General features: G+C 43.3%; 1 protein-coding gene across 1 annotated transcript in view; it reads left to right on the forward strand.

The window, feature by feature from the left end:
• The window catches only part of tmem175 (transmembrane protein 175), a 129774-nt gene that overhangs the window by 97413 nt on the left and 5749 nt on the right, over positions 1-26612 (forward strand). Inside the window, exons 2-9 of the mRNA XM_085963448.1 lie at positions 7564-7602; positions 9713-9810; positions 11694-11745; positions 14311-14346; positions 14709-14792; positions 18329-18493; positions 21839-21917; positions 22330-22459. Of these exons, the coding sequence (XP_085819574.1) occupies positions 7564-7602; positions 9713-9810; positions 11694-11745; positions 14311-14346; positions 14709-14792; positions 18329-18493; positions 21839-21917; positions 22330-22459 (683 nt within the window). The remainder of the gene's footprint in view (positions 1-7563; positions 7603-9712; positions 9811-11693; positions 11746-14310; positions 14347-14708; positions 14793-18328; positions 18494-21838; positions 21918-22329; positions 22460-26612) is intronic.

Genomic DNA, 26612 nt, shown 5'->3' on the forward strand with positions numbered 1-26612 from the left:
ATCCCCCTATATCATTTGCCCAAAACTTTAAATCTGTGTCCCCTAGTCCTTGTACCATCAACTAATGGAAACAGCCTTTCCCCGTCTAGCCTATCCAAACCCATCATAACCTTGTACACCTCTATCAAATCACCCCTCAACCTCCTTTGCTCTAATGAAAACAAATCCCGCTTCTCCAACCTGTCCTTGTAGCTAAGATTCCCCCATCCCCAGAACCATTCTGGTAAATCTCCTCTAGACCCTCTCAAGGGCCTTCACATCCTTCCTAAAGTGTGGTGACCAGAACTGGACACAATACTCCAGTTGTGGCCTAACCAGCGCTTTATAAAGGTTCAGCATAACTTCTCTACTTTTGTACTCAATACCTCTATTTATGAAACCCAAGATCCCATATGCTTTGCTAACCACTCTCTCAATATGTCCTGCCAGCTTCAGGGACCTATGCACATTAATTCCTAGCTCCCTCTGTCCCTGAACACTCTTTAAAACTGTCATTAACTGTATATTGCCTCTCCCTGTTCCTTCTGTCAAAATGCATCAACTCACACTTCTCTGTATTGAATTCCATCTGCCACTTGTCTGCCCATTCTGCTAGCTTTTCTATGTCCTGTTGCAGTCGATTGATATCATCACTGTTTGCCACACCCCCAAGTTTGGTGTCATCGGCAAATTTAGAAATTCTACTTTGTATTCCAATGTCCAGGTCATTTATTAATATTTTTTTTAAAATGCATTTGGTTAAATAGGTGCTTGAAGGAAAGGAGAATAAAGGGATATGGGAACAGAGGGCACTATTGCCCATGTGGAGGATAAACACCAAATGAACTGCTTGGGCCAAATGGCCTGTTTGTGTTGTAATTTCTGTGCGATCTTTTCTCTGGTTGAGTTGGAAAAGCAATGGACTGGATCTTACTGGGAAAAAAATGGCATGTTAGCGACGCTATTAATGCGCAAATCAGCCAGCAAATTAAGGGGATTAAGAGATACCCCGTGAGTTGCGAATCTCCAGAACGTGCTGGTTGATTTACGCCGCTCTGCCATTTGCTTTGCACAAATAGCATCTCGCCCTTAGCCTCCCCATTATTTTTAAGAACTTACTGGATTTTCATATTAATTGCCCATTAAACTCGCCACAGAAAGGACGTCACAAAATGCTTTAGAGCCAATGAAGCACTTTTGAAGTGTAATCACTGTTGTTGGAAATGCGGCAGCCAATGATGTGATGGAATCATAGAATGGTTACAGCACAGAAGGAGGCCATTCGGCCTGTCAAGCCCGTGCCGGCTCTCTGCAAGAGTACTTCAGCTCGTCCCACTCCCCCACCCTTTCCCCATAGCCCTGCAAATGTTTTCCTTCAGGTACTTATCCAATTTCCTTTTGAAAGCCATGATTGAATCTGCCTCCACCACCCTATCAGGCAGTGCATTCCAGATCCTAACTACTCACTGCCTAAAAAATATTTTCCTCATGTCGCCTTTGGTTCTTCTGCCAATCACCTTAAATCTGTGTCCTCTGGTTCTCAACCCTTCCGCCAATGGGAACAGTTTCTATCTACTCTGTCTAGACCCCTCATGATTTTGAACACCTCTATCAAATCTCCTCTCAACCGTCTCTGCTCTAAGGAGAACAACCCCAGCTTCTCCAGTCTAGCCACGTAACTGAAGTCCCTCATCCCTGGAACCATTCTTGTAAATCTTTTCTGCACCCTCTCCAAGGCCTTCACATCCTTCCTAAAGTGCGGTGCCCAGAATTGGATACAATACTCCAGTTGAAGTCAGACCAGTGTTTTATAAAGATCCATCATAACTTCCTTGCTTTTGTACTCTATGGGCTCGAATTTCCAAGCCCCGTGGAGGTGGGAGTGGGGGGGAAATTACAGAATCTGGGGGCACGAACCCTTCCCGCCTCCATGCCCATTTCCCAGGAGGCGGGTACCCGACCTGTACTGGGAGCCGCCTCCCGAGGCGGGAAGGGGATTAGTGCCAATTAACTGCCTGTTAACAAGTAGTTAACTGGCAGTTTTTAGCCTAATCCCTATTTTTAGCCCTGAAGTGTGGGCTGCCCGACGGCTCCAAACCACGCCAAGTTAGCGAGGCGGACCATCTGGCTGAAGGGCTCGGAGGGTTCGAGATGTCCGGTGTTCAGGTGAGTGATGGGTGCATGAGTGCAGAGGTAAGTGTGTTTGGTGTGTGTAAAGTGTTTAAGTTTTACTTACTAATGCTGGCTTCTTTCCTTCAGGTCTTGGGAGTCCCTCATCTCACCGGTATAGAAAGCAGAATGGCCGTGAGCTGTCAAAAGTTGCAGCATTCTGCTTTCTGTTCTGGAGAGATTTCTAACTGAGTCTGTGGAGAAGGACTCAAGTTAGAAGTCAGATTGTCAGTGTTTGACAGCTTCACAGAGCTGTCAAACGCTGATATTTCAATTGTCAAAAGCTCTTGACAGATGAAATGTCAATCCCTGACGTCACCTGTAACCGGGTGTCCCTTAATTGGCCTGCTGAGCCCGCTGGGCAGGCTCAACAAGGTCAATCAAGGGAAAATCGCGTGGGTTGGCCACAAATCAATGGAAGCGGGACTACAACCCAAAAAGTGGGAGTCCTGCCTCCATCACGTCCCCATTGACAACATCCAGCCCTATGCCTCTATTTATGAAGCCCTAGATCCCGTATCCCGTATGCTTTTTTTAACTGCTTTCTCAACCTGCCCTGCCACCTTCAACAATTTGTGTACATACACCCCTAGGTCTCTCTGTTCATGCTCCCCCTTTAGGATTGTACCCTTTAGTTTATATTGCCTCTCCTCGTTCTTCCTACCAAAATGTATCACTTCGCACTTTTCTGCATTAAATTTTATCTGCCACATGCCTGCCCATTCCACCAGCCTGTCTGTATCCTCTTAAAGTCTATCACTATCCTCCTCACTGTTCACTATACTTCCAAGTTTTGTGTCATCTGCAGATTTTGAAATTGTGCCCTGTACACCCAAGTCCAAGTCATTAATATATATCAAGAAAAGCAGTGGTCCTAATACTGACCCATGGGGAACACCACTGTATACTTTCCTCCAGTCCGAAAAATAACTGTTCACCACTACTCTGTTTCCTGTTACAGGAAACTCTTTTTAATCCGGCACCAACGGGACCGGCGTGGTGCCGGTTTATCAAAAAGTCCGGATTACAGAGAGGTATAGTAAAAGGTACAAGAGCTCCGTACACAGCAACAAATCCAGGCTTCCCTGTTGCTTAGCAACAGGTGCAGGAACACCAGCCACAAGATCCAAGCGTCCCTGTTGCTTAGCAACAGGTGCAGGAACTCCGGCCACAAGATCCATGCGTCCCTGTTGCTTAGCAACAGGTGCAGGAACCCCGGCCACAAGATCCAAGCGTCCCTGTTGCTTAGCAACAGGTGCAGGAACCCGGCCACAAGATCCAAGCGTCCCTATTGCTTAGCAACAGGCGCAAGAACCCGGCCACAGATCCAGGAACAGCCACTAATATGAAGTAAAACTTACCTGAACCTACTCCTGAATTTTGCCGGTTAACAGAGATTTCCGGTTATTTAGGTGCCGGTAAATCGAGAGTTTCCTGTACTTAGTCAATTTCGTATCCATGCTGCCACTGTCCCTTTTATTCCATGGGCTTCAACTTTGCTGGCAAGCCTATTATGTGGCACTTTATCAAACGCCTTTTGGAAGTCCATGCACACCACATCAACCGCATTGCCCTCATCAGCCTTCTATTACCTCTTCAAAATACTCAGTCAAGTTAGTTACACACGATTTGCCTTTGACCAATCCGTGCTGGCTTTCCTTAGTTAATCCACACTTGTCCAAGTGACTGTTAACTTTGTCCCTGATTATTGCTTCTAAAAGTTTCCCCACTACCGAGGTTAAACTGACTGGCCTGTAGTTGCTGGGTTTATCCTTGCACCCTTTTTTGAACAAGGGTCTAACATTTGCAATTCTCCAGTCCTTTGACATCACCCCCATATCTAAGGAGGATTGGAAGATTATGGTCAGTATCCCCGCAATTTCCACCTTTACTTCCCTCATCATCCTAGGATGCATCCCATCTGGTCCTGGTTTAAGTACAGCCAGCTTTTCTAGTTCTGCCTCTTTATCCCATCCAGTATCTCAACTACCTCCTCTTTCACTATGGCTTTGGCAGCATCTTCTTCCTTGGTAAAGACAGATGCAAAGTACCCATTTATTACCTCAGCCATGCCCTCTGCCTCCATGCGTAGGTCTCCATTTTGGTCCCTAATCTGCCCCACCCCTTCTCTTACTACCCATTTACTATTTATATGCCTATAGAAGACTTTGGGATTACCTTTTATGTTAGCTGCCAATCTATTCTCATACTCTCTCTTTACCCCTCTTATTTCATTTTTCACTTCCCCTCTGCACTTTCTATAATCAGCCTGGTTCTCACTTGTATTCTCAACCTGTCATCTGTCACACGTCCCCTTTTTCTGCTTCATCTTGCTCTCTATCTCTTTCGTCATCCAGGGAGCTCTGACTTTGGTTGCCCTGCCTTTCCCCCTCATGGGAATGTACCTCGACTGTACCCGAACCATCTCTTTAAAAAGGCAGCCCATTGTTCGATTACAGTTTTGCCTGCCAATCTTTGATTCCAATTTACCTGGGCCAGATTAATTCCTAACCCACCGAATTTGGCCTTCCTCTAATTAAGTATTTTTACTCGAGATTGCTCCCTGTCTTTTTCCATAGCTAATCTAAACCCTTTGATACTATGATCACTGTTCCCTAAATGTTCCCCAACTGACACTTGCTCCACTTGACTAAGCTCATTCCCCAGAACCAAATCCAGCAATGCCTCCTTCCTCGTTGAATACACTTCAGAAATTCTTCCCCCTCTGCCCTTTACGCTGTTACTATCCCAGTCTATATTAGGATAGTTGAAGTCCCCCATTATCACTACACTATAGTTCTTGGACCTCTCTGTAATTTCCCTGCAAATTTGCTCCTCTATATCCTTCCCACTAGTTGGTGGCCTATAGAATACACCTAGTAGTGTAATGGCACCTCTATTGTTTCTTAACTCTAACCAAATAGATCCTGTCCTTGAACCCGCTGGGACATCCTCTCTCTCCAGCATTGTAATATTTTCCTTAATCAATACCGCCACCCCCACCTCCCCTCTCCTTCCCTATCTTTCCTGAACACCTTATATCCAGGAATATTTAGTACCCTATCCTGCCCTTTTTGAGCCAGGTCTCAGTTATCGCCACAACATCATATTCCCATGTGGCTGCAGTTCACCAATCTTATTTACCATGCTTCGTGCATTTACACACATGCACTGTAATCCTATTTTAGACCTTGTATTCTCTCTTAGTCTGACTCAACCTAATGCCATGCTAGTTCTTACTCTAGTGCTATCTGTCTATCCCAATCTTTTGTGCACCTTGTTTCTCCTTTCTAATACTACATCCTGGTACCCATCCCCCTGCCAAATTAGTTTAAAGTCTCCCCATCAGCACTAGCAAACCCCCCCCCCCCCCCCGCGAGGATCCCAGCTCTGTTGAGGTGCAACCCGTCTGGCCTGTACAGGTCCCACCTCCCCCAGAACCAGTCCCAATGCCCCAGGAATCTAAAGCCCTCCCTCTTGCACCAACTCTCCAGCCATGCATTCATCTGCTCTTCCTATTTCTATACTCACTAGCTCGTGGCACCAGGAGTGATCCAGAGATTACTACCTTTGAGGCCGTGCTTTTTAATCTTTTTCCTAGCTCCCTAAAATCTGCTTGCAGGACCTCATTCCTCTCTACCTATGTCGTTGATACCGATATGAACCATGTTCACCCTTCCCCTCAGAATGTTCTGCAGCCGCTCAGTGACGTCCTTAATCCTGGCACCAGGGAGGCAACATACCATCCTGGAATCACGTCTGTGGCCACAGAAATGCTTGTCTGTTCCCCTAACTTCGAATCGCCTGTCACTATTGCTTTCCCAATCGTCCTCCTCCTCACTCCCATGTACAGCTGAGCCACACGTGGTGCCGGGGACTTGGCTCTGGCTGTACTCCCCAGAGGAACCACCGCCCTCACCAGTATTCAGAACCAAATACTGGTTGGAGAGCGAGATGCACTCAAGGGACTCCTGCAGTACCTGCCTGGATCTCCTTGTCTGTCTGACAGTCGCCCATTCCCTCTCTGCCTGCACACCCTTATGCTGCGGAGTGACCACCTCCTGAAATGTGCTATACACGTAGCTCTCGGCCTCGCGGATGCACTGCAGTGACACCAGCTGCTCCTAAACCTGGAGCTTGAGCTCCTCCAGCTGACGACATTTCCTGCACATGTGTTTGTCCAGGACACGGGAAGCGTCCTGGAGTTCCCACATGGCACAAGATGTGCATTCCACGGGACTGAGGTGCCCTGCCATGCATCTATTTAATAGACTATTAACTAACTTAACAGAAATAAACTCGAGACTTTAAAAAAAAAATCACCAGCTATTCACCAATCAGCTCCTTCCCTTGTGCTGATGACACTTAGGTTTTATTTTACCTCGCTCCCTGACGCTCGCGCTTCCTCCGGGTTCTTAGCTTTTTGCCCTACCTTTTATCTCCGGCCGCTCCTCTTGCTATCCCGCAGGTCCACTCTCTAGCCTATTAACTTAGAGTCCTTGGGTTCTGTGGCTCCACTCCCTCTTTTCAGTTAGATGTCTCAACTGCCTTCCCCCTCTCCACCGAATTCCTGCTCACCAAATTCTTCCACTCTGCTTGCAATCCACTCCGATTGCATTCACCCAGCTCTGTCTCCAAGCTCTGTGCTCATGCTCAAGATATTAATGTAACCAACCTCTCTGGACTAAAAAAGGAACAATTTAAATGGTTCAATCACATTCCTGCATGTAGTCAATTATTGTTTGAGATTTTTTAAATGTTGAATTAAAAATGTTTATATTTTTTTACTTATCTTTTCTGTCTCTTTTTGCTCTCTCTCTTAATCCAATCTTTCTTTCCATCTCTTTATTTCTTTCTGTACCTGATTTGACTAATTCTCCCCCCACCCCCTTCTCCGTCACTCCTCTGTTTCTTTCTCAGTTTTTAAATCTCATTGGTTAAGAAAATACACTGTTGGTCCTGCTGTTCACTAAGGTCCTAGATGCCCAGTTGCTCTCATTATCAGCTCGCACTTCCAGCAAGTTATGCCGCAAGAAAACTTTTGAGCTGGAGGGTACAGAAAAACGTCTAACTAATGACACCTGCCGCAAGGTGCCCTGCTCCAGCAAGATCCGGCCCAATAATTTGTGAGCATACTGCACCTGCCCTTTCACCATGGTATGACTTGGAAATGGGATCAGGCTGCATTGGGCAAGAGCATATACTGCAGAGCAAGAGCATATTAACTGATAGCTCTGCTAGAGTACCAGCAATGCTACTCCATTTGCAGTGAATTAAAACCTCTTTGTTGGTGGTAATAGTAGTAATTTTGCTGCCCGGTGAATAGCAACATGCTGCAGTTTTAAATGCAAGATTTTAAAATCTTGGACCGAAGCAATAATACTTTTAAATGTGCTGTATTGTGTTTTCTTCCAGATTTTGCCTGTGTGTCATACAAAAATTAGAGCTGATCAGGTATTGTACCTCTTAAAACCTAAATATAACTGTTACAAAATAATTGTAGTTATTTCATGTGATTTTATGTAAGTGTGCACTAATAGAATGAATTTTTATTTTTCTAATGTGAAAATGTATATTTCTGTTGGCATAATAATCAAAACTATGCAACAGAATGCCAGTAATGGGATACAAAAGCAAAATACTGCGGATGCTGGATATCTGAAATAAAAACAGAAAATGCTGGAAATACTCAGCAGGTCAGGCAGCATCCGTGGAGAGAGAAAAACAATGTTAACTTTTCAGGTCGATAACCTTTCGTCAGAACTGGAAAAAGTTAGAGGTGCAACAGATTTTAAGCAAGTGCAGGGGCAGGGAAAAGGGAGGGGAGGAAAGAACAAAAGGGAAGGTCCGTGATGGGGTGGAAGCCAGGAGAGATTAAATGACAAAAGGGATGATGGCGCAAGGCAAAAGGAGATGGTAATGGGACAAGTAAAGAAACAAAAGATGGGTCTAGAAGAGGTGTAAATGGGAATATTAGAATCATCAGCAACAGCTGGCGTCCGAAAAAATGGAGGCAGAGGTTATAATCTGAAATTGTTGAACTCTGTGTTCTGTTCGGAAGTCTATTAGAAAGTGCCTAATAGAAAAATTGAGGTGCTGTTCCTCGAGTTTACGTTGAGCTTCATTGGAACAGTGTAGGAGGCTGAAGTCAGAGTGGGGGTAGGGCGGAGAATTAAAATGACAAGCGACTGGAAGCCCGGGGTCATGCTTGTGGACTGAACAGAGGTGTTCCGCAAAGCGGTCACCCAATCTGTGTTTGGTCTCCCCAGTGTAGAGGAGACCGCATCATGAGCAGCGAATACAGTGTACAAAATTGAAAGACACTCCAGGTGAAACAGCGATTTTACTTGTAAGAGTTTGGGGCCCTGGACGGTGAGAAAGGAGGAGGTAAAAGGGCAGGTGTTGCATCTCATGTGCTTGCACAGGAAGGTTTCGTGGTAAGGGGAGTGGGTGATGGGGGTGATAGAGGAGTGGACCAGGTTGTTGCGGAGGGAACGGTCCCTTTGTAATGCTGAAAGGGGAAGATGTGTTTGGTAGTGGGACCACGCTGAAGGTGGCGGAGGATGATCTGTTGAATGTGGAGGCTGGTGGGGTGGAAAGCGAAGACTAGGAGAACCCTATCATGATTCTGGGATGGAGGGGAAGGGGTGAGAGCGGAAGTGTGGGAAATGGAATGGACACGGTTGAGGGCCGTGTGAACCAAAGTGGAGGGGAACCCTTGGTTGAGGAAAATAGAAGACTGGGTTCCTGGAGTTTCTCCCCCTTTCCAATAAAGTAGGGTGGGGAGAAAGAAAACCAAAACATGCATCAGCCTTAGTTTAGTAGTAGTACCCTTGCCTTTGAGTTAGAAGGTCATGGGTTCAAACCCCATTCCGGGATATAAGCATATAATCCAGGTTGACACTTCAGTACAGTACTGAGGGAGCACTGCACTGTCCGTGGTGGTGTCTTTTGGATGAGATGTTAAATCGAGGCCCTGTCTGCCCCCTCAGGTGGACATAAAAGATCCCATGGCACTATTCAAAGAAGAGCAGGGATTTCTCGCCGTGTCCTGCACAACCAACACCACTAAAAATGGATTAACTGGCTATTCATCACTTTGCTTTATTTGGGACCCTGCTGTGCGCAAATTGGTTGCTGCATTTGCCAACAAAACAACAGTGACTACACGTCAAAAGTAATTAATTGGCTGTTAAATGTTTTGGGATGTTCTAAGGACCTGAAAGGTATTACATAAATGCAAGTTGTTTCTTTTTTTCTATTACCAGGCAATTATCTCATGGTGAGTGAAGAGCAGTATTTGCTGCAGAGGTCTGAGCCAGAGATACAAGTTCCGTACAGACAGGAAAAAGGAGAATTCATACCCTTGTTTTCAAAAATTAAATAACTGTTGTGGTTTATGTTGAATATGAAGCTAATTTGAGTTTAATTATAATCCTAATATGAATGTTAACAAATTCGCGGAGGTGCATTTACCAGCCGCCATCCAGGTACACCATATAGTATGTGTACACATTTTGGTAACATCCACTGCCAGATAACATCATTATATTTTCTAAATTAGGAACTGGAAGAAAGCCTTCAGCAGCTTCTTGCAACCAAGATAGCTGTCTACATTATGACATTTTTAATAGTGACTGTAGCTTGGGCCTCGCATATCAGGTAAATATTGTTTTTATAACTGCGGTGCAGTTTAATTGTTATCTCACTGTAGAAACAAGTACTGTGCTCAGCAGAACAAATCATAGATGAGTGCAGGGTTCCTTATTACTGTATGTTTGAAGAAATGTTACAGCTAATTGTAGAGATTCACGTATCTCTGGTAAGCAGGATCAAGTGCAAACCAATATGCTTCCCGTGCAAGCACAGGAGATGCAACACATGCCCTTATACCTCCCCCCTTCCCACTGTCCAGGGCCCCAAACACCCCTTCCAGGTGAAACAGCGATTTACTTGTACTTCTTGCAATCTAATATACTGTATTCGCTGCTCACGATGTGGTCTCCTCTACATTGGGGAGACCAAACGCAGATTGGGTGACCGCTTTGCGGAACACCTCTGTTCAGCCCACAAGGGTGACCCCGAGCTTCCGGTCGCCTGTCATTTCAATTTACCGTTCCATTCCCACTCGAACCTCACTGTCTGCGGCCTCTTGCATTGTTCCACGGAAGCTCAGCGTAAGCTCGAGGAACAGCACCTCATCTTCTGATTAGGCTCTTTACAGCCTTCCGGACTCAATATCGAGTTCAACAATTTCAGATCATAACCTCGGCCCCTATTATTTTTATATTTTCTATCCACACTTTTGGTTTGTGCCTTTTCCTTTTTTTTTCTCTCTCCCACATGACAGCTGTCGTTCACTCTGCCAGCGCATTTCACACTTCATCTAGTGCCATTGTTTGTTTCTTTACCTGTCCTATTACCATCTCGTCTCCCCTTGAATATCTCTTAATGTCTCTTCTTTCATCCCCTCCCCCATTTCCCAGCCCCCAAACTGCCTTTTAATCTGTTTCATTTCCTGCCTTTTTTTCTCAGTTCTGAAGAAGGGTTTCGACCTGAAACGTTGACTCTGTTTCTCTCTATGGATGTTGCCTGGCCTGCTGAGTTTTTTCAGCGTTTTCTGTTGTTAATATGGTGGATATATTGTGTTTAATCAGAGTTTAGGACAAAATATAACACACTAGTAATACAGCAAAAACATACGACCGTGACAAGCAGCTTGTACCGGACCTGATCAGACAGACGGCTGGCATGCGTGAACAGTTCTCTGGCTTCTGGTCTCTCTCTCTCTCCCTCTCTCTCTCTCTAGGGCCTTCAATGGTGAGCATGGGATCACTCTCAAAAGAGTGTTCAACCAGCTGTTCGGCTCTCCCTTCCACAGTCCTTGGGGTGTCACTTTTTATTCTCTTTTTAGGGGTGGGCCTGAGGCCAAGTTATTGACAAGACCATTTTAACCTATAGAGGTTCCTCCAAAACTTCATCAACCAATGACAGCTTAAGTTCTTTGTCTTGGTGTTTGTATGAAAGCCCTCCCCACAGAGGGTCTCATTACTTCATCATTGTTTTTTACATTTTGAAGGTTCCTCCATTGGAATCCATCTTATCTTTTTACTCTCTTCCCCCTTAACCCAGCAAGTACAAGGCCCCAGTCAAAGCTGTTGCACATTAACCAGTCGCTATCTCACCATTCTGACCTTCACAAGTAAGGTCTATGGCTTACTCCCTTTTTCTACTGTGAACTTTTCTCTCAGAACTTTTACATTCCAATGAATTATGGTTTCGTGCTGCTTTCAGTGTTCAATAGCTGTTGCTTTATACTTTTTTTTTTCCCTTTCAAAAATACATAGCAACTTGCAGCTGCTTGGGCTATACATTTTTAGGCACCCCTAGTTTCTAGTTTCAGGCACACCACCGAGTTTTATTAGTATGAATATGATGGCATAATGCATTCCTACTTTGAAGTATTTCCAATTTACAGTTTAATTTTTTTAATTTGCATTACTTATGAATACAGAACTAATTTTTAAATATCAAATTTTTGATAGATTGTTCCAAGTGATTGAACGAATAGATGATGTTCTTGCTCTTCTCAACTTGGTGAGTATACAATCTTCACTACAATCTGCCTCTGAATATCATACCAACTAAAGTAAACTCTAGTGTTGTTCACTATTGTGAAAGAGTAGTTGTAACTTGCTGTCATTCATCAGATACTGCCTTTTTAAATTCCACATTGAAATTGTTCCTAGTGCTATGGTTGTACTTTTGTATTGCACTCAGTGCAAGAGTGTATTGCTACCAGTTTCATCCTGATCTGAAATGGCAGCAAGTAGTTGTGCCACAGAGACCAGGAAGGTTCCAGGTTCAGTCCTTTTATCTATGCTGAGCTAGTTGATCTCAGCAAGCATAGCAATGGTAGGGGATTACAGTTGGCCCCAGGGTTAGGAAGAGGAAAATCAGCTGGGTCATTCCACTGCTGAAAGTGAGTGTGTAGATAGGATCGTGCTCAACTGCGGTGTTCTCCATGTCGAATTATCTGCTGCTACTTATTTTCATACCACTTAGGTGAGCTAATGGAAGGCAACTGGCTACTGTAGAACCATTCTCCAGTAAGGTGTCAGTGCATTCAGCTGAGAAAAAATACAAAGAAAAACTGGAACTTTGTAATAAAAAAAGGTTGAAACTGTCACTCTTGAAGTGTATATGTATTAAGCATGCACATGCAGAACTCCTGGGTCGTCATCTGTCCTGAGAGTGAGAAGATGATATTCAGTGCTGTCTGTTCACATCGCTCAGAAAACAGCACCAGTATTATAAGAGTATAAGGGCAGCATTGCAGAACAGTAAGATCAGCGGAATTCATCAAAATTGGCAAATATTTCTTCATAACTTGCATATAATGTATGGTATTATAGGCTGTCATGGTCTCATCCGTGGTTCATTGGTAGCACACTCGCCTCTGAGACAGAAGGTTGTGGGTTCAAGCCCCACTCCAGAGACTTGAGCACAACAATCTAGGCTGACACTCCAGTGCAGTACAGAGGGAGTGCTACACTGTCGGAGATGCCGTCTTTCGGATGAGACGCTAAACCCTTTCAGGTGGACCTAAAAGATCCCATGGCACTAATTTGAAGAAGACCAGGAGAGTTCTTCCCAGTATCCTGGCCAATATTTATTCCTCAACCAACATCACTAACAAACAGATTATCTGGTCATTATCACATTGACCATTTTCCATACCTCGGGAGCCTACTTTCAACAAGGGCAGACGTCGACGACGAAGTCCAACATCGCCTTCAGTGTGCCAGTGCAGCCTTCGGTCGCCTGAGGAAGAGAGTGTTTGAAGACCAGGACCTCAAACCCGGCACTAAGCTCATGGTTTACAGAGCAGCAGTGATACCCGCCCTGCTGTATGCCTCAGAGACATGGACCATGTACAACAGGCACCTCAAAGCACTGGAGAGGTACCACCAACGCTGCCTCCGCAAGATCCTGCAAATCCATTGGCAGGATAGGCACACCAACGTCAATGTTCTTGCTCAGGCCAACATCCCCAGCATAGAAGCTTTGACCACGCTCAATCAGCTCCGATGGACAGATCACATTGTCCGCATGCCCGATATGAGACTCCCAAAACAAGTGCTTTACTCGGAGCTCCGGCACGGCAAGAGAGCCCCAGGTGGGCTGAGGAAATGCTTCAAGGACACCCTCGAAGCCTCCTTGAAAAAGTGTAACATCTCCTCCAACACCTGGGAATCCCTGGCCCAAGACCGCACAAAGTGGAGGAGAAGCATCCGGGAAGGCGCCGAACACCTCGAGTCTCTTTGCCGGGAGCAAGCGGAAGCCAAGCGCAAGGAGCGCACGTCAACCCAAGCACCCCACCCACCTGTGACAGAGACTGTAGGTCCCGCATTGGACTCATCAGTCACCTGCAAACTCATTTTTAATGTGGAAGCAAGTCATCCTCGGTTCCGAGGGACTGCCTAAGAAGAAGAAAGAAAGCTGTTTGTGGGACGTTGCTGTGCTCAAATTGGCTGCCATGTTGCCTACATTACAACAGTGACTACATTTCAAAAGTACTTAATTGGTTATACAGTGCTTTGGGGCATCCTGAAGTCATGCAAGGTGCTATATAATTACAAGTTCTTTCTTTATGATTTTAAATAGACCTGTCTTTTATGGTTATCTATACAGTGTAATGTGCAGCCAACAGACCTGAATTGTACTGCCAGTTACATCTTACATTGAGTTTAGTGCCAAGTAAGTCTGGGTTTCCTTTGTGGCTAATTTTTTGTTAGGAGAGTCTGAGCAGGAGCATCTCTGTTCAACAGATTTCATACTATGTTTAAAAAGTGCCCACCAAGTCACTGTTAAAACAGGAGTTCACACTGACCTGAAGTTCTGCTGCACCCGATGTAAAGCCCAAGTGGTGTGAGACTATCTACTGGAGGGGGTTTAGTGCCTTGTAGTTTCAGTCACTCAGGAGTCAGATTGAGACTTGACTCTCCAACTACACTGCATTTTTTCATCGGTGTAAATCTTAAACCGCTTTGTATTGAAGCAAAAGTAATACTTAGCAGCCTTATTTGGTATTGGTCTCCTAAATCGCAGCCTCAGTCTGTATTGGTATCTAAAGTGGTGTAATATTTCTGTTTTTTTTAGGCATGTATGATGCTCATAACCTTCCTGCCTTATACAGTAAGTAAATATATACTGTAGAAGCTGCAACATCTACAATATATATGAATAGGACATGCCGCTAGTTTTAAAGCAGTAACTTTTTTTAATATATTGCTTTTGAGAAAATGCACATTGCTTTGACATCTTTAATTTTCAAATGGATAATTGTGCACGGTAAAACTTTTTATAAGTTCATAAAATACACTCCCTGTTAAGGCATGTTATACTTTGATTTAGTGGTAGTTATGAATTAAATTTTCTAAAATTCTATCAGTGTTGAATTACAGATTTTCTTGTTAGGCTTTAACAAGTACTCTAAAAATGCAAAGTCTAATATATCTACAATCTGCTGAAACTTGTTATTAAAACATTTTTCCTAGTTTTCTCTGATGGCCTCATTTCCAGATGACCCACTTGGAATTCTATCATTTTGTGTTTGTGCAATTATCATTGGATTAATTCAGGTATGGATTAAATGCATATTGATGTGTCTTGTAGCAATCTGGCAGAAAGGGACTAACATTGTGGGGCTGAAGTTCCTTGGCCATTCCATCGGAATCCACTGAATGGCCACAAAATCTGCTGGAACCCAGATACAACAGGTACTGGCATTATGTTACAGTTTCCAGGATAATCTTGTGGGGATGGAGCCACCGCCTGCCCCTACAAGACCATATGTGTATGGCAGTGGAGTCTCCCTCAGGCAGGACCCGACATAGTTACGCTTGGTCCCACCAGACATACCTCAAGGACACCCAGCAGTGGTGGGGCTCAAAGGAGTACATGCCAGGATTGGGGCCTGGACCCCTGAAGATCAGGGCCATAATTTTTTTTCCTGTTTTCTAAAGTGGCTCTCTGATACAGGGGAGAAACAAGTGTGCACTAATAGAATTAATTTTTATTTTTCTAATGTGAAAATTTGTGTTTCCGTTGGCATAATAATTAAAACTATGCAACAGAATGCCAGTAATGGGATACAAATGCAAAATACTGAGGATGCTGGAAATCTGAAATAAAAACAGAAAATGCTAGAAATACTCAGCAGGTCAGGCAGCATCTGCAGAGAGAGAAATAGAGTTAACGTTTCAGGTCGATGACCTTTCGTTAGAACTGGACCCCTCTACCTTGCGGAGACTGAACGCCAACTCTCTGAGACCTCCTTCTACCTCTCCCTGGACCATGAGCCCACCAACGTACATCAAGCCATTGTTTCCAAGACTGGCACTGACCTCATCTCCTATGGAGACCTTCCTGCCACAGCCTCCAACCTCATAGACCCCAACCCCGCACAGTCCGCTTCTACCTCCTTCCCAAGATCTATAAATAGGACTTCCCTGGTAGACCCATCTTTTCAGTCTGTTCTTGCCCCATGGAACTGATTTCTTCCTATCTCGACTCTTTTTTTCCTCCCCTTGTCCAGTCTCTTCCTACCTACATCTTCGATTCTTCCGCCACCCTCCGCCACGTTAGCAGTTTCCAATTTCCTGGCCCTAACCGTCTCCTTTTCACCATGGACGTCCAACCCTTCTACACCTCCATCCCCCACCAGGATGGCCAGAGGGCGCTCCACTTCTTCCTTGAACGGAGACCCAACCAGTCCCCATTCACCTACACCCTCCTCTGCCTGGCTGAACTTGTTCTCACATTGAACAACTTCTCCTTTGACTCCACTCGCATGCTCCAAATAAAAGGTGTTGCTATGGGAAACTGTACGGGTCCTAGCTATGCCTGCCTTTTCATGTGATATATGGAACATCCTTTGTTCCAGTCCTACTCTGGTCCCCTCCCTCACCTCTTTCTCCGGTACATTGATGATGGTATCAGATCCAATTCCTGCTCTCATCCTGAACTGAAAAATGTCATCAACTTTGCTTCCAATTTCTACCCCTCCCTCACCTTCACCTGGTCCATCTCCAATTCTTCCCTTTCTCCATTTCTGGGGATAGGCTATTGACCAACATCCACTATAAACCCACTGACTCCCACAGCTACCTTGACTGCACTTCCTCCCACCCCGCTTTCTGTAAGGACCCTATTCCATTCTCCCAGTTTCTCTGTCTCCGTCGCATCTGTTCTGACGATGCCACCTTCCATACCAGTGGTTTCAATGTGTCTTCCTTTTTCCTCAACCAAGGATTCCACTGCACTGTGGTCGACAGGGCCCTCGACCGTAAAATATTTTTATATCCTCAGTTCTGACGAAAGGTCAAATACTTGAAACGTTAACTCTGTTTCTATTTTAATTCCAAAAATGCTAATCGGGTCCTGCCGTTAAATTTGGCAGGACCTGAGGGAAACCCGTTCTTCCGGGCTTGTCGACTGTTAAACTGCCCCCCCAGCTCCCACCCCGCCTCCGAGTTAATATCCGGGCCAAAGTATCTCCATTTCTCCATGGCTAGCTTTGCATATTGCAATACTGGATTACTCTGTCCCAGTCTTTCTTATTTACTTCTCTCTGACCCACAGTCTCTCTTTCCAATCACTCTGGCCATGTTCTGACAACTACCACTAATCTAAGTCACTAAGCAATTGCATTATTCAACTTGAGATCTTTATCAGGCTTCTGCCTCCTTGCAAAAATTATCTTAAACTACTTTCTTAATATTGAATTTTAAGCCAAATATAACAAGTCCTAAATCCTTGGCTTCATGGTTTGCTGAAATATAAACTGCATAAGCCAGCTTGCACTCACTCGTTGGGCTCCTTAGGCCATGTAACTTATTTATTGGTAAATTGCCTCAAAATGAGCCATACATTATAATATCTGCACTTTATATTTGTATTGGTGGAACTGCTCTATAAAGTATTAATTCCAGGATAAACATTTGGAATAGCATGCAATAGTGGACTTTACTTTTAGTAGTGTTTTTACATTTTATTCTGAACAGAGAATGTTATGTTAAATATATATCTTTAAAGCTGCATGGTGGAGGCTCTGTATTTTTGCTTGTAGATTGTACTGAACAAGAATTTTTATTTGCACACATGAACTTCTGTGTAACAGTACTGCTTTTGTGGTCTCATTCACCAAAAAGGAGTGTGACTAGCCTTATTGAAAGCAAAGTAAAAGCTTACTCTGTTGTTTCATTTTGAACTGAGCCATTATGAGAAATGTTGGATGTTATTGATTAAATGCATTATACTAAATTTGTGCATCAGTAGAATACATTTTATTTAAATTGTGGCCTCTGCATGTGAGATTGCCTATGGCAGTTTGGACTGTGGTCCTATGTTCACCAGGAACTATGTTGAGACTGTGCAAACCCATTGGCCCTTGTAGCCAACAGAAAGGGGAACATTTCATCCATCTGTTTGAATTAGATTCGGTAGATCGCACAGGTGACAGGCCAGTGTGTTGACTCAGTGCACCACCCAGTTTACTTCTTTTGCCATGTTTTATTGTCTGCAGTTTTCTGTTAAACAGTATCTTATGACATACAGTCATATTATTGATTACAAAATTATTGATCAAGAGGATAATTGCATGTGCTTAGAACTTTGACAGCTTCATGATGGCTCAATGGGTAAATGCACCATGTTGTGTTACACTGAGTCACACAGAATAAAAAGCTCTGAGGTTTGATCCATAGTTTGTGCTGAACTGCTTGATTTTTTAACTTCAGCACCAATGGGCATACTACAGTTGCCCTCAATGTCCTTGGATGAGGAAAGGGGAAAACATCAACCATGGTTCCTATTCCTGATCTCTCTTCATTGACTGCTGCTGTAAAATATGCATGTATGGACTTTGGGCACAGACAGACTCAGGTTCTACTGTTCTCCCCAGAGGTAAGAGGCCTGCTGAATCCAACTGTCAAGACTCACTCACTAGTGCTGCTGCCATCCATGAAGTGTATATCTACATGCGGCACTGAGAAATTAAGAAAGGAGGAAAATCTGTACTTTTGGATGTCATATAACTAGCACACTCAAATGATAATGATGTGCTCTGTAAAGAAACTTCATAGAGCTAACTTCTCCTCCTTCTAATTCCATACAGGCTGTAATTGTGATTTATGGATTCCGCCGACCTTACTTATTGAATGCCCATATATGTGCATCAGACAATAAAATTTCTTATAAGTACCAAATTTTAAAGATGACTTTACGAGCTCCAGCTCTCTTCCTTATAGCAGGGATCTTGTCTTTCATCTATTGCCCAGTGGTAAGTTTTTTTTTCCCCTTTAACCTGTATTAGTTCAATTGGTTAAATTAAGATCAGCCAGACAAAAGAATGATCTCATAAAAGCTGCTAGTTCTGATAGTGCAGATGCTCTGATTCAATCTGAGGAACCAACAGTTTCTCTACTTCATCTATTTTAACTTTGCCTGCCAACTGCCATTGTCCCATGTGAGTAGAAAGCTGTAATAATTGTGCTGACCAAAAAAAAATCAAAATCAGACTCTGAATGCTATAGACCAGTATCTTACTGCTAATTATGGCAACAAAATAGAAAGCAAAGTGAATGAAAAGCTTTTGCAACATCAGAGTCACTGTAAGGTGGTCTACTGTCTTGTCACTAATTTAGTTTTAAAGTAAATTGATCAACTTATGATGTTCCCTATATTGTCGTCTAGAAATTGAATAATTTTAGCATGAGTTGAAACATTGGCCCTCACAATTTCAAAAGCCTTTAATAGAGTATAATATTCAGGTCTCATTGAGAAGCTAGCCTCTTGTGGCATATCTAGTGACCTGCTGAACCAAATACATATCTTCCACAGAAGACTAAAATGCTGTGTCATGATAAATAGATATTCATAGTCTTACTGCTATTCCAAATACAGTAGATCCCTCAAAGAAGTATGCTGAAACTGTTTCCTGTCTTTGTGTATGACTCCTTCTGCTCAGGGAACTCTCAGAGCATAATCACCTGGCAAACTCTCTTTTATGCAAAAGTTCTAATACATTGTTAACCATCACTGGCAGAACTACGATTACTGGAGTTTACATTAGGCTATGAAAAATCTGTATTGCGTGTTGGTAGCTTACTACAATGACCCAAAATTTCCTGTAAATTTGCATCTAAACAAATGCATAATCGGCGTAATGCTGATTTCTGGCGCAGGAGGTCGAGAAAATTCAGGCATAAGTGACATACGCCCGTTCTCACACTATGCCCAAATTCCCTCATCTTTTACGTCAGTTCTTCAAAACCTCTGCCCTTTACTTATTAACATAGCTCCGCCCCATGTGAAAGACGGAAATTTCCTGCAAATACGCTGTTTCAAAATGGGTGTAAAGTTAAGCCCAACATTTTAGATGCAGCAAGACCCAGAGTCATATTTATGGTGTTTTATAGTCATTTTTACAGGGTTTTTTTAAGATATGTTTCTCTTCACTGAGTCCTGCACTATATTTTCAGTGAATTAACTTTTATGGTGTCCGAATAAGTCACATTTATATTGAAAAACTTCCATGATTGCATTTTCTTAAGCACGCTTTGCCTAATGTGCAAAAATTGTGGTAACATGGCTTCAAACATTGATTTAAATACTTAAAAGAAAAAATATATAGTGTGAGTTTCATGCTATCCTTGGACCCCGATTGTTTACGCTCATTTTTATGTTCCGGCGTATGCAATGAGATTGGCAGGAAATGTTGGCATAAAATGGACATGAATTTTGCATGACATTTTGGTGTAACTTGCCAATTATATCTCCACAGAAAATGGCCAATTTGTTCAAGTTTTTGTAACTATTGGGGTCAAGTTCATGTGATATTTAATGTGGAAGCTGCGACATTAAATAAATTTAAAACGGAGATAGACAGTTTCCTAGCTGATAAGGGAATTAGGGGTTACGGGGAGCGGGCAGGGAAGTGGACGTGAGTCTCGGTTCGGATCAGCCATGATCCTATTGAATGGCAGAGCAGGCCCAAGGGGCCGTATGACCTACTTCTGCTCCTACTTCTTATGTTCTTATACCTGTTTTTGTTATTGTTGTCTCCAGTTGCACTATATTTTTATGCCTCCTAATGCACCAAAAGAAAACCTGGAGCAGATGTATGTCTCAACCTGTGGTCTGTTGATTATCCCTATGAAGCACAATTCAGGGAACATCATGGAAATGTGTAACACATACTGGCCCAGAAATTCGGGTTGGAGGCTTCCCGCGGGTGCAAGCCTCCGCCCTGCACTTACCTAGTGCGCCGGCCGTTGTGCTGTGGGCCCGCGTGGGATTCCGATCCTGGGCCTCCTCCAACTGCTGGCACGCAGTGCTTGCGTATCCCAGGGGCACAGTTAGTTTGAAGCGTCCCCTGGGATCACGTGGACCATGGAGAGCCAATGGTAGCAGGGAATCTGTATTCATAGATTTGACAGGAAGAGCTGTCAAATCTATGAATATAATTCAACCCCAAAACATCACTAAAACTTCAAATAATTTTTTTTTTAAATCACATTTTAAAAATAACTATAAATTACATATAACTATTAAACAATTTACATTTTTGAAAAAATTAATTACAGTTTCTAACGGGGCTAAAAATAAACTTAACTTTCTTTAAAGTATTTAAAAATAATAAACCTGTGGAAAAAATGTTTTAATTTAACTTAATTCACCACTTGCCTTGTTAAAAGCAGGCCTTGCGACTGCTTTTTACAAGCGTAGCTCCTGGATACTTACCCTCCTGGAGAAACCTGCAAAAAAAAAACGCATGCGTTCGACCTGTGAACCCCTTCCTTTAAGGGAACGGAAGTCCCAGTTTCCCGCACATGCGCAGTGCATGCATGAAACCGGCACTTTTGTTGGGCCTATGCGTGAGTACCCAGCGCGTACTCACCCGTGGGGACCCGAAGTTCTGGCCCACTGTTTGCCGTTGTTGGACAAACTGGTTGGAAGATAATCTTCTCCTCCCACTTCCATGCTTTTTAAGTTAGTTCCAGCCACTAAGGCCATAAAAGTATGTTAATTTAATTTTTGTGTGACTCCCACAACATATGACGTTCCAGATAACCTCTGGACAGTTTTTAAAAAGTGGGTACTTACGGTTCAGACACAGACCTATGAAATAATCAACAAGTGATTCAACATGATGTTCTTGGAAGAAAAAAAAAGCTCAAAGCCCCCTTTATCTTCTAGTGATATTCATAAAGTTCAAGAGGTTTATAGTTTATGGATTCACTCTTAGCAATACCCTCACTAGTTAGAATAGGAGTGAATATCTTTGCATTCACTTGCAGGTATGGATTATGCTTTGTGTTGAACTGATGCAGTGTTTTAAATAAATAGGGCTGATTCTGCTCTCCATTGGGGTGCAGCACTCGTGGGGATACATTTTCTCCTGTTCCTTTATACAATGGTACAGTGACAGACTATATCTTTATTATATAATATGTGGATTAAAGGTAGTGTCATCATATGGGCCGAATGGCTTCCTTTTGTGCTGTATGCTCTTGGCTATTTTGTATTTTCATGTAAAATGAGATTACCAACAGCATCATATTTATGCTGTATTATGGTATGATCTCTCATTGCTCTTTATTATTAGCAACTTTCTTTTTCACAGGCGTATGCAGTGCTTGCACTTGTCATCTTTCTCCCGTATATTACTCAGTGTACACAGTGGTGTAGAAACAAGATAAAGGGTGAGTTTATGAAATGTTACTTATAGTGCAAAGCCACTTTCAAACATTTCCTGCATGTTTATAGCTATATTATTTCACTTAGAAACCTCAATCCTAGGGAGGGGCAACTGCTATTTGGAACAGCAAGATGTCTTTCTCTGCCTCCACCTCCCACCATTGTCAGATAGTGGAGTGAGACAGTGATTGTGGAGAAGTTTACAACTAAACTATCCTATCTTTCCCTGAGGAATGAGGAGCCGTGGTTGGAAGTGCCAAAGGGGATAATTCAAACAAAAACTATAGGAGTACAAATTTTACATCTGTTTTAATGAAAATTCTGTGATTTTCTTGCTTTAAATTGAAATATATACATGTTGAGTGGGGGGGAAGAGAAAAAAACAAAGGTTTATTTACATTTTCTGTTTTATGCAAGGTCCAAAAGAACCGCAGAGAATGCCATTTTACACATTTCATCCAAACGAGCCACTGAGCAAAGAGCGTGTGGAAGCTTTCAGTGATGGGGTGTTTGCTATTGTAGCAACGCTTCTTATTTTAGACATATGGTAAGTTATCTATCTACATCAGTCATGTCATCAGGCCTTTCAACCACTTACCATGTTTTGCTCCGTTAGCTAGTTTTAATTTTTTTTTAATTAATAAGAGTAATGTGGTGGTATATTGGTAGAAGTCACAAATGGACTATTTACTCATACTTAGCAGTGAACTGTGGATTTCTAACCTCACCAAAATTGGCTTAATTAGAACTAACAAAGAGAATATAGTTTTTTGTTTGTTAACATCTTTAATGATTTACTCATGCAATATTCTGATCTGTTCAGTTAAATTTGAAAGTCAGTATTTTACTTATTTTTAGATCTGGAGTTACTTTAAAATCTTTCCACTTACAGCATTAAGTTATCTTCACAGAAATAAACAATACAGAGGGTATATTTTTTGGTCACAGATCATGGCAGATTTTTATTCATTCCTGGGATGTGGGCGCCGCTGGCAAGGCCAGCATTTATTGCCCATCCCTAATTGCCCTTGAGAAGGTGGTGGTGAGCCGTCTTCTTGAACTGCTACAGTCTTTGTGGTGAAGTTATTCCCACAGTGCTGTTAGGGAGGGAGTTCCAGGATTTTGACCAAGGATCGGCGATATATTTCTAAGTCAGGATGGTGTGTGACTTGGAGGGGAACTTGCAGGTGATGGTGTTCCCATGAGTCTGCTGCCCTTGTCCTTCTAGGTGGTAGAGGTCGTGGGTTTGGGATGTGCTGCCAAAGAAGCCTTGGCGAGTTGCTGCAGTGCATCTTGTAGATGGTACACACTGCAACCATGGTGCAGGGAGTGAATGTTTAAGGTGGTGGATGGGGTGCCAATCAAGCGGGCTGTTTTGTCCTGAATGGTGTCGAGCTTCATGAGTGTTGATGGAGCTGCACTCATCCAGGCAAGTAGAGAGTATTCCATCACACTCCCGACTTGTGCCTTGTAGATGGTGGAAAGGCTTTGAGGAGTTCAAGAGGTGAGACACTCGCCGAAGAATACCCAGCCTCTGACCTGCTCTTGTAGCCACAGTATTTTTGGCTGGTCCAGTTAAGTTTCTGGTCAATGGTGACCCCCCCCAGGATGTTGATGGTAGGAAATTTGGCGATGGTAATGCTGTTGAATGTCAAGGGGTGGTGGTTAGACTCTCGCTTGTTGGAGATAGTCATTGCCTGACACTTGTGCGGTGCGAATGTTACCTGCCACTTATCAGCCCAAGCCTGAATGTCATCCAGGTCTTGCTGCATTCGGGCATGGTCTGCTTCATTATCTGAGGAGTTGCAAATGGAACTGTACACTGCAATCATCAGCAAACATCCCCACTTCTGACCTTTATGATGGAGGGGAGGTCATTGATGAAGCAGCTGAAGATGGTTGGGCCCAGGACACTGCCCTGAGGAACTCTTGCAGCGATATTCTGTAGCTGTCAATGATCACAGATCATTGGCAGTATGTTTATAGTAGAGCTAGGGGAAGGCTGCCCAAGAGCATAGAGGACAAAGCAAGTGCATGACTTGCAAGGGGTACTACCCCAGGCAGCCAGTCTATCTGGATATGGGTAGAGTAGCTGTGTTGGAGAGGCTCGGCTGACCAGGGAGGCTGTGTCTCCAACCTGGCCTATGGAGACTAGGATGGATAGTCAACTATTGATAAAGCACACCACAGGGTCCTTCCAACCATGAACAAGGGACATCTCTGGAATCAGTCACTTTGTTTAAACATTTTTTGGACAATCATTGTGTTCCTTTCTGCATAATGGAAGATGGATAGACTGCTTAAAAAATCTGATCCCACATGTAAAGGAGAAGAAAGTGAAAGGAAAACTTCATTGAGATACATAAAATATTAAATGGTGTAGGCAAAGTAAACCCAAAATATTACTTTAAAGTAAACCAGGATGGTAGAACCAAAAAAACATAAATTTAAATTAGTGAATAGTAAATTTAAAACGGATATTAGAAAAACTTCTTTACTTGGAGTGTAAAATGTCTGGAATAATCTGCCACGCTGGATGGTGCAGGCAAAAACATTAGACAAGTTCAAAATGGAGGCAGATGTTGTAATGGAAGAGGGATGAGCTTTGTTCGGCTATATGTCTTTTTCTCATCTTTACTTTTTTCTATTCTAAATAAATTTTATTCACTTATGTAATGGTTTTGGTGTATGCATTGCTGGTGATCTTACTTGTGCATCTGTGTTGTTTGTTCGAAGGAGTAGCATCAGTGGGTGACTACATAAACAACTGGTGAGCTGCAAGCGATACAGAAAACCCTATACCTGTATCTGCGATTAATCATGAAGCACCTGCGTCAGTGCAGGAGGTTTCCTTTACTAGAGTTGCTGTGGGCTTATTGTTTTCACAAGTGGTGCCTGCAGTTATTTCAGCAGGGCTATGTGATGGCACAGAACTGCGCTGACATGAGTTTCAACTAACTTATTTTGTGCTACTTCACACATGCCATTTGCTGGAGGGCATCTTTTAATAAAGCTGATTAACAGAGTAATGTTTTTGAAAGTAGTGGAGTTTTTTCACCTCTTTAGCCCCTCTCAGTGGCTGGAAAAAGGAGGTGTGGTGAGTAATCTGCAAAAGAGGAGGGGAGAGCGATTTTTAAAAAAAAAATTGAATGCTAAAATCGAAAACCATAATCAATTTTATTTTACTTATTCTCGAGATATTGGCATCACTAATGAGGTTGGCATTTATTGCCCAGATTCTAGTTGCCATTTAGAAGGTGGTGGTCAGCCATCTCCTTGAATTGCTGCAGTCTGTGTGGTGAAGGTGCTCCCACAATGCTATTAGGTTTGAATGCCAGGATTTTGACCCAGTGACGATAGAGGAATGGCAATACATGTCCAAGTTGGGATGGTGTTCCCATGCACTTGCTGTCCTTGACCTTCTAGGTGGTGGAGGTCACGGGTTTGGGAGGTATGCCGAAGAAGCCTTGGTGATTTGCTGCAGTGCATCCTGTAGATAGTACAGACTGCAGCCACAGGATGCTGGTGGTAGAGGTAGTGCATGTTTAAACTAGCGGATGGGGTGCAGATCAAGCAGTGGATGGTGTCAAGCTTCTTGAGTATTGCTGCAGCTGCACACATTTCAGGCAAGTGGCGAGTATTCCATCACACAACTTGCAGGTGGTTGAGAGGCTTTGAGGAGTCAGGAGGTGAACCATTCAACACAGAATACCCAGCCTCTGATCTGCTCAAGTAACCACGGCACTTATGTGGCTGGTCCAGTTGCGTTTCTGGTCAATGGTCATCCCCAGGATGTTGATATGGTGGGGGGGGGACAGGGGGTTCAGCGATGGTAATGCCATTGAATGTCAAGGGCAGGTGCTTAGGTTCTCTCTTGTTGGAAATGACCTGTGGAACAGCTCTCCCAGCTTTGGCACCAGTCCCCAGATGTTAGTGTGGAGGAATTTGGAGGGTCGACAGGGCTAGGTATGCCTTTACCATGTCCTCATTCGATGCCTAGGTTGCAGCCAAGTGGTCTGTCCTGTTTTTTATTCTTATTCTTTGGCCAGACTGGATAAGGACGGCTGGTTTCCTTCCCTAGAGAACATTAGTGAACCAGCTGGGTCTTTACGACAGTTTCATGCTCACTTTTGTTCCAGATTTATTTTTAACTGAATTCAAATTCTCAAACTGCAGATTTGAACTCATATTTCTATATTATTAGTCCAGGCTTCTGGATTAATAGTCCAGCAACATAAGCTATTTGAATTTGGGGTCAGGAGGAAACAAATTATAACTCATGAGAAAACAAAGTTATCCAATTAAAAGGCCACTATCTTTGAGAAAATATTTGGCTAACTCATTTTCGAGAGGGAGAAGAGTTATCAATCATTTTTATCACAAGGGCATTGCGCGCAAATTATGGAATGATCATTTTCAACGTAAGATATCTTAGGCGCGAAATTGGGATTGGTAGCTCCGATTGTTTGGTCTCTATGGATGCCGTTTGGGTGCCAAAATGGCATCCAATGTATGTGTGGGGCGAATCGCACCAGACGCCATATTGGTTAGTACGTCCATCGGAAGTATGCAGAGCAGGCAGATCATGATGTCAGTCAGCGTGTAATGCTGATTTGACACCAACACTGCCATTTTGGAGCTCCACACTCCAGCCAACGCCCTCTCTTAAGCTCACACAGCTGAACACGCGTTCAGCAGCT

The sequence above is a fragment of the Somniosus microcephalus genome, chromosome 2, assembly GCF_052327205.1.
Source record: "Somniosus microcephalus isolate GS21.2 chromosome 2, FLI_Smic_1.0, whole genome shotgun sequence".
NCBI classification, from domain to species: Eukaryota; Metazoa; Chordata; class Chondrichthyes; order Squaliformes; family Somniosidae; genus Somniosus; species Somniosus microcephalus.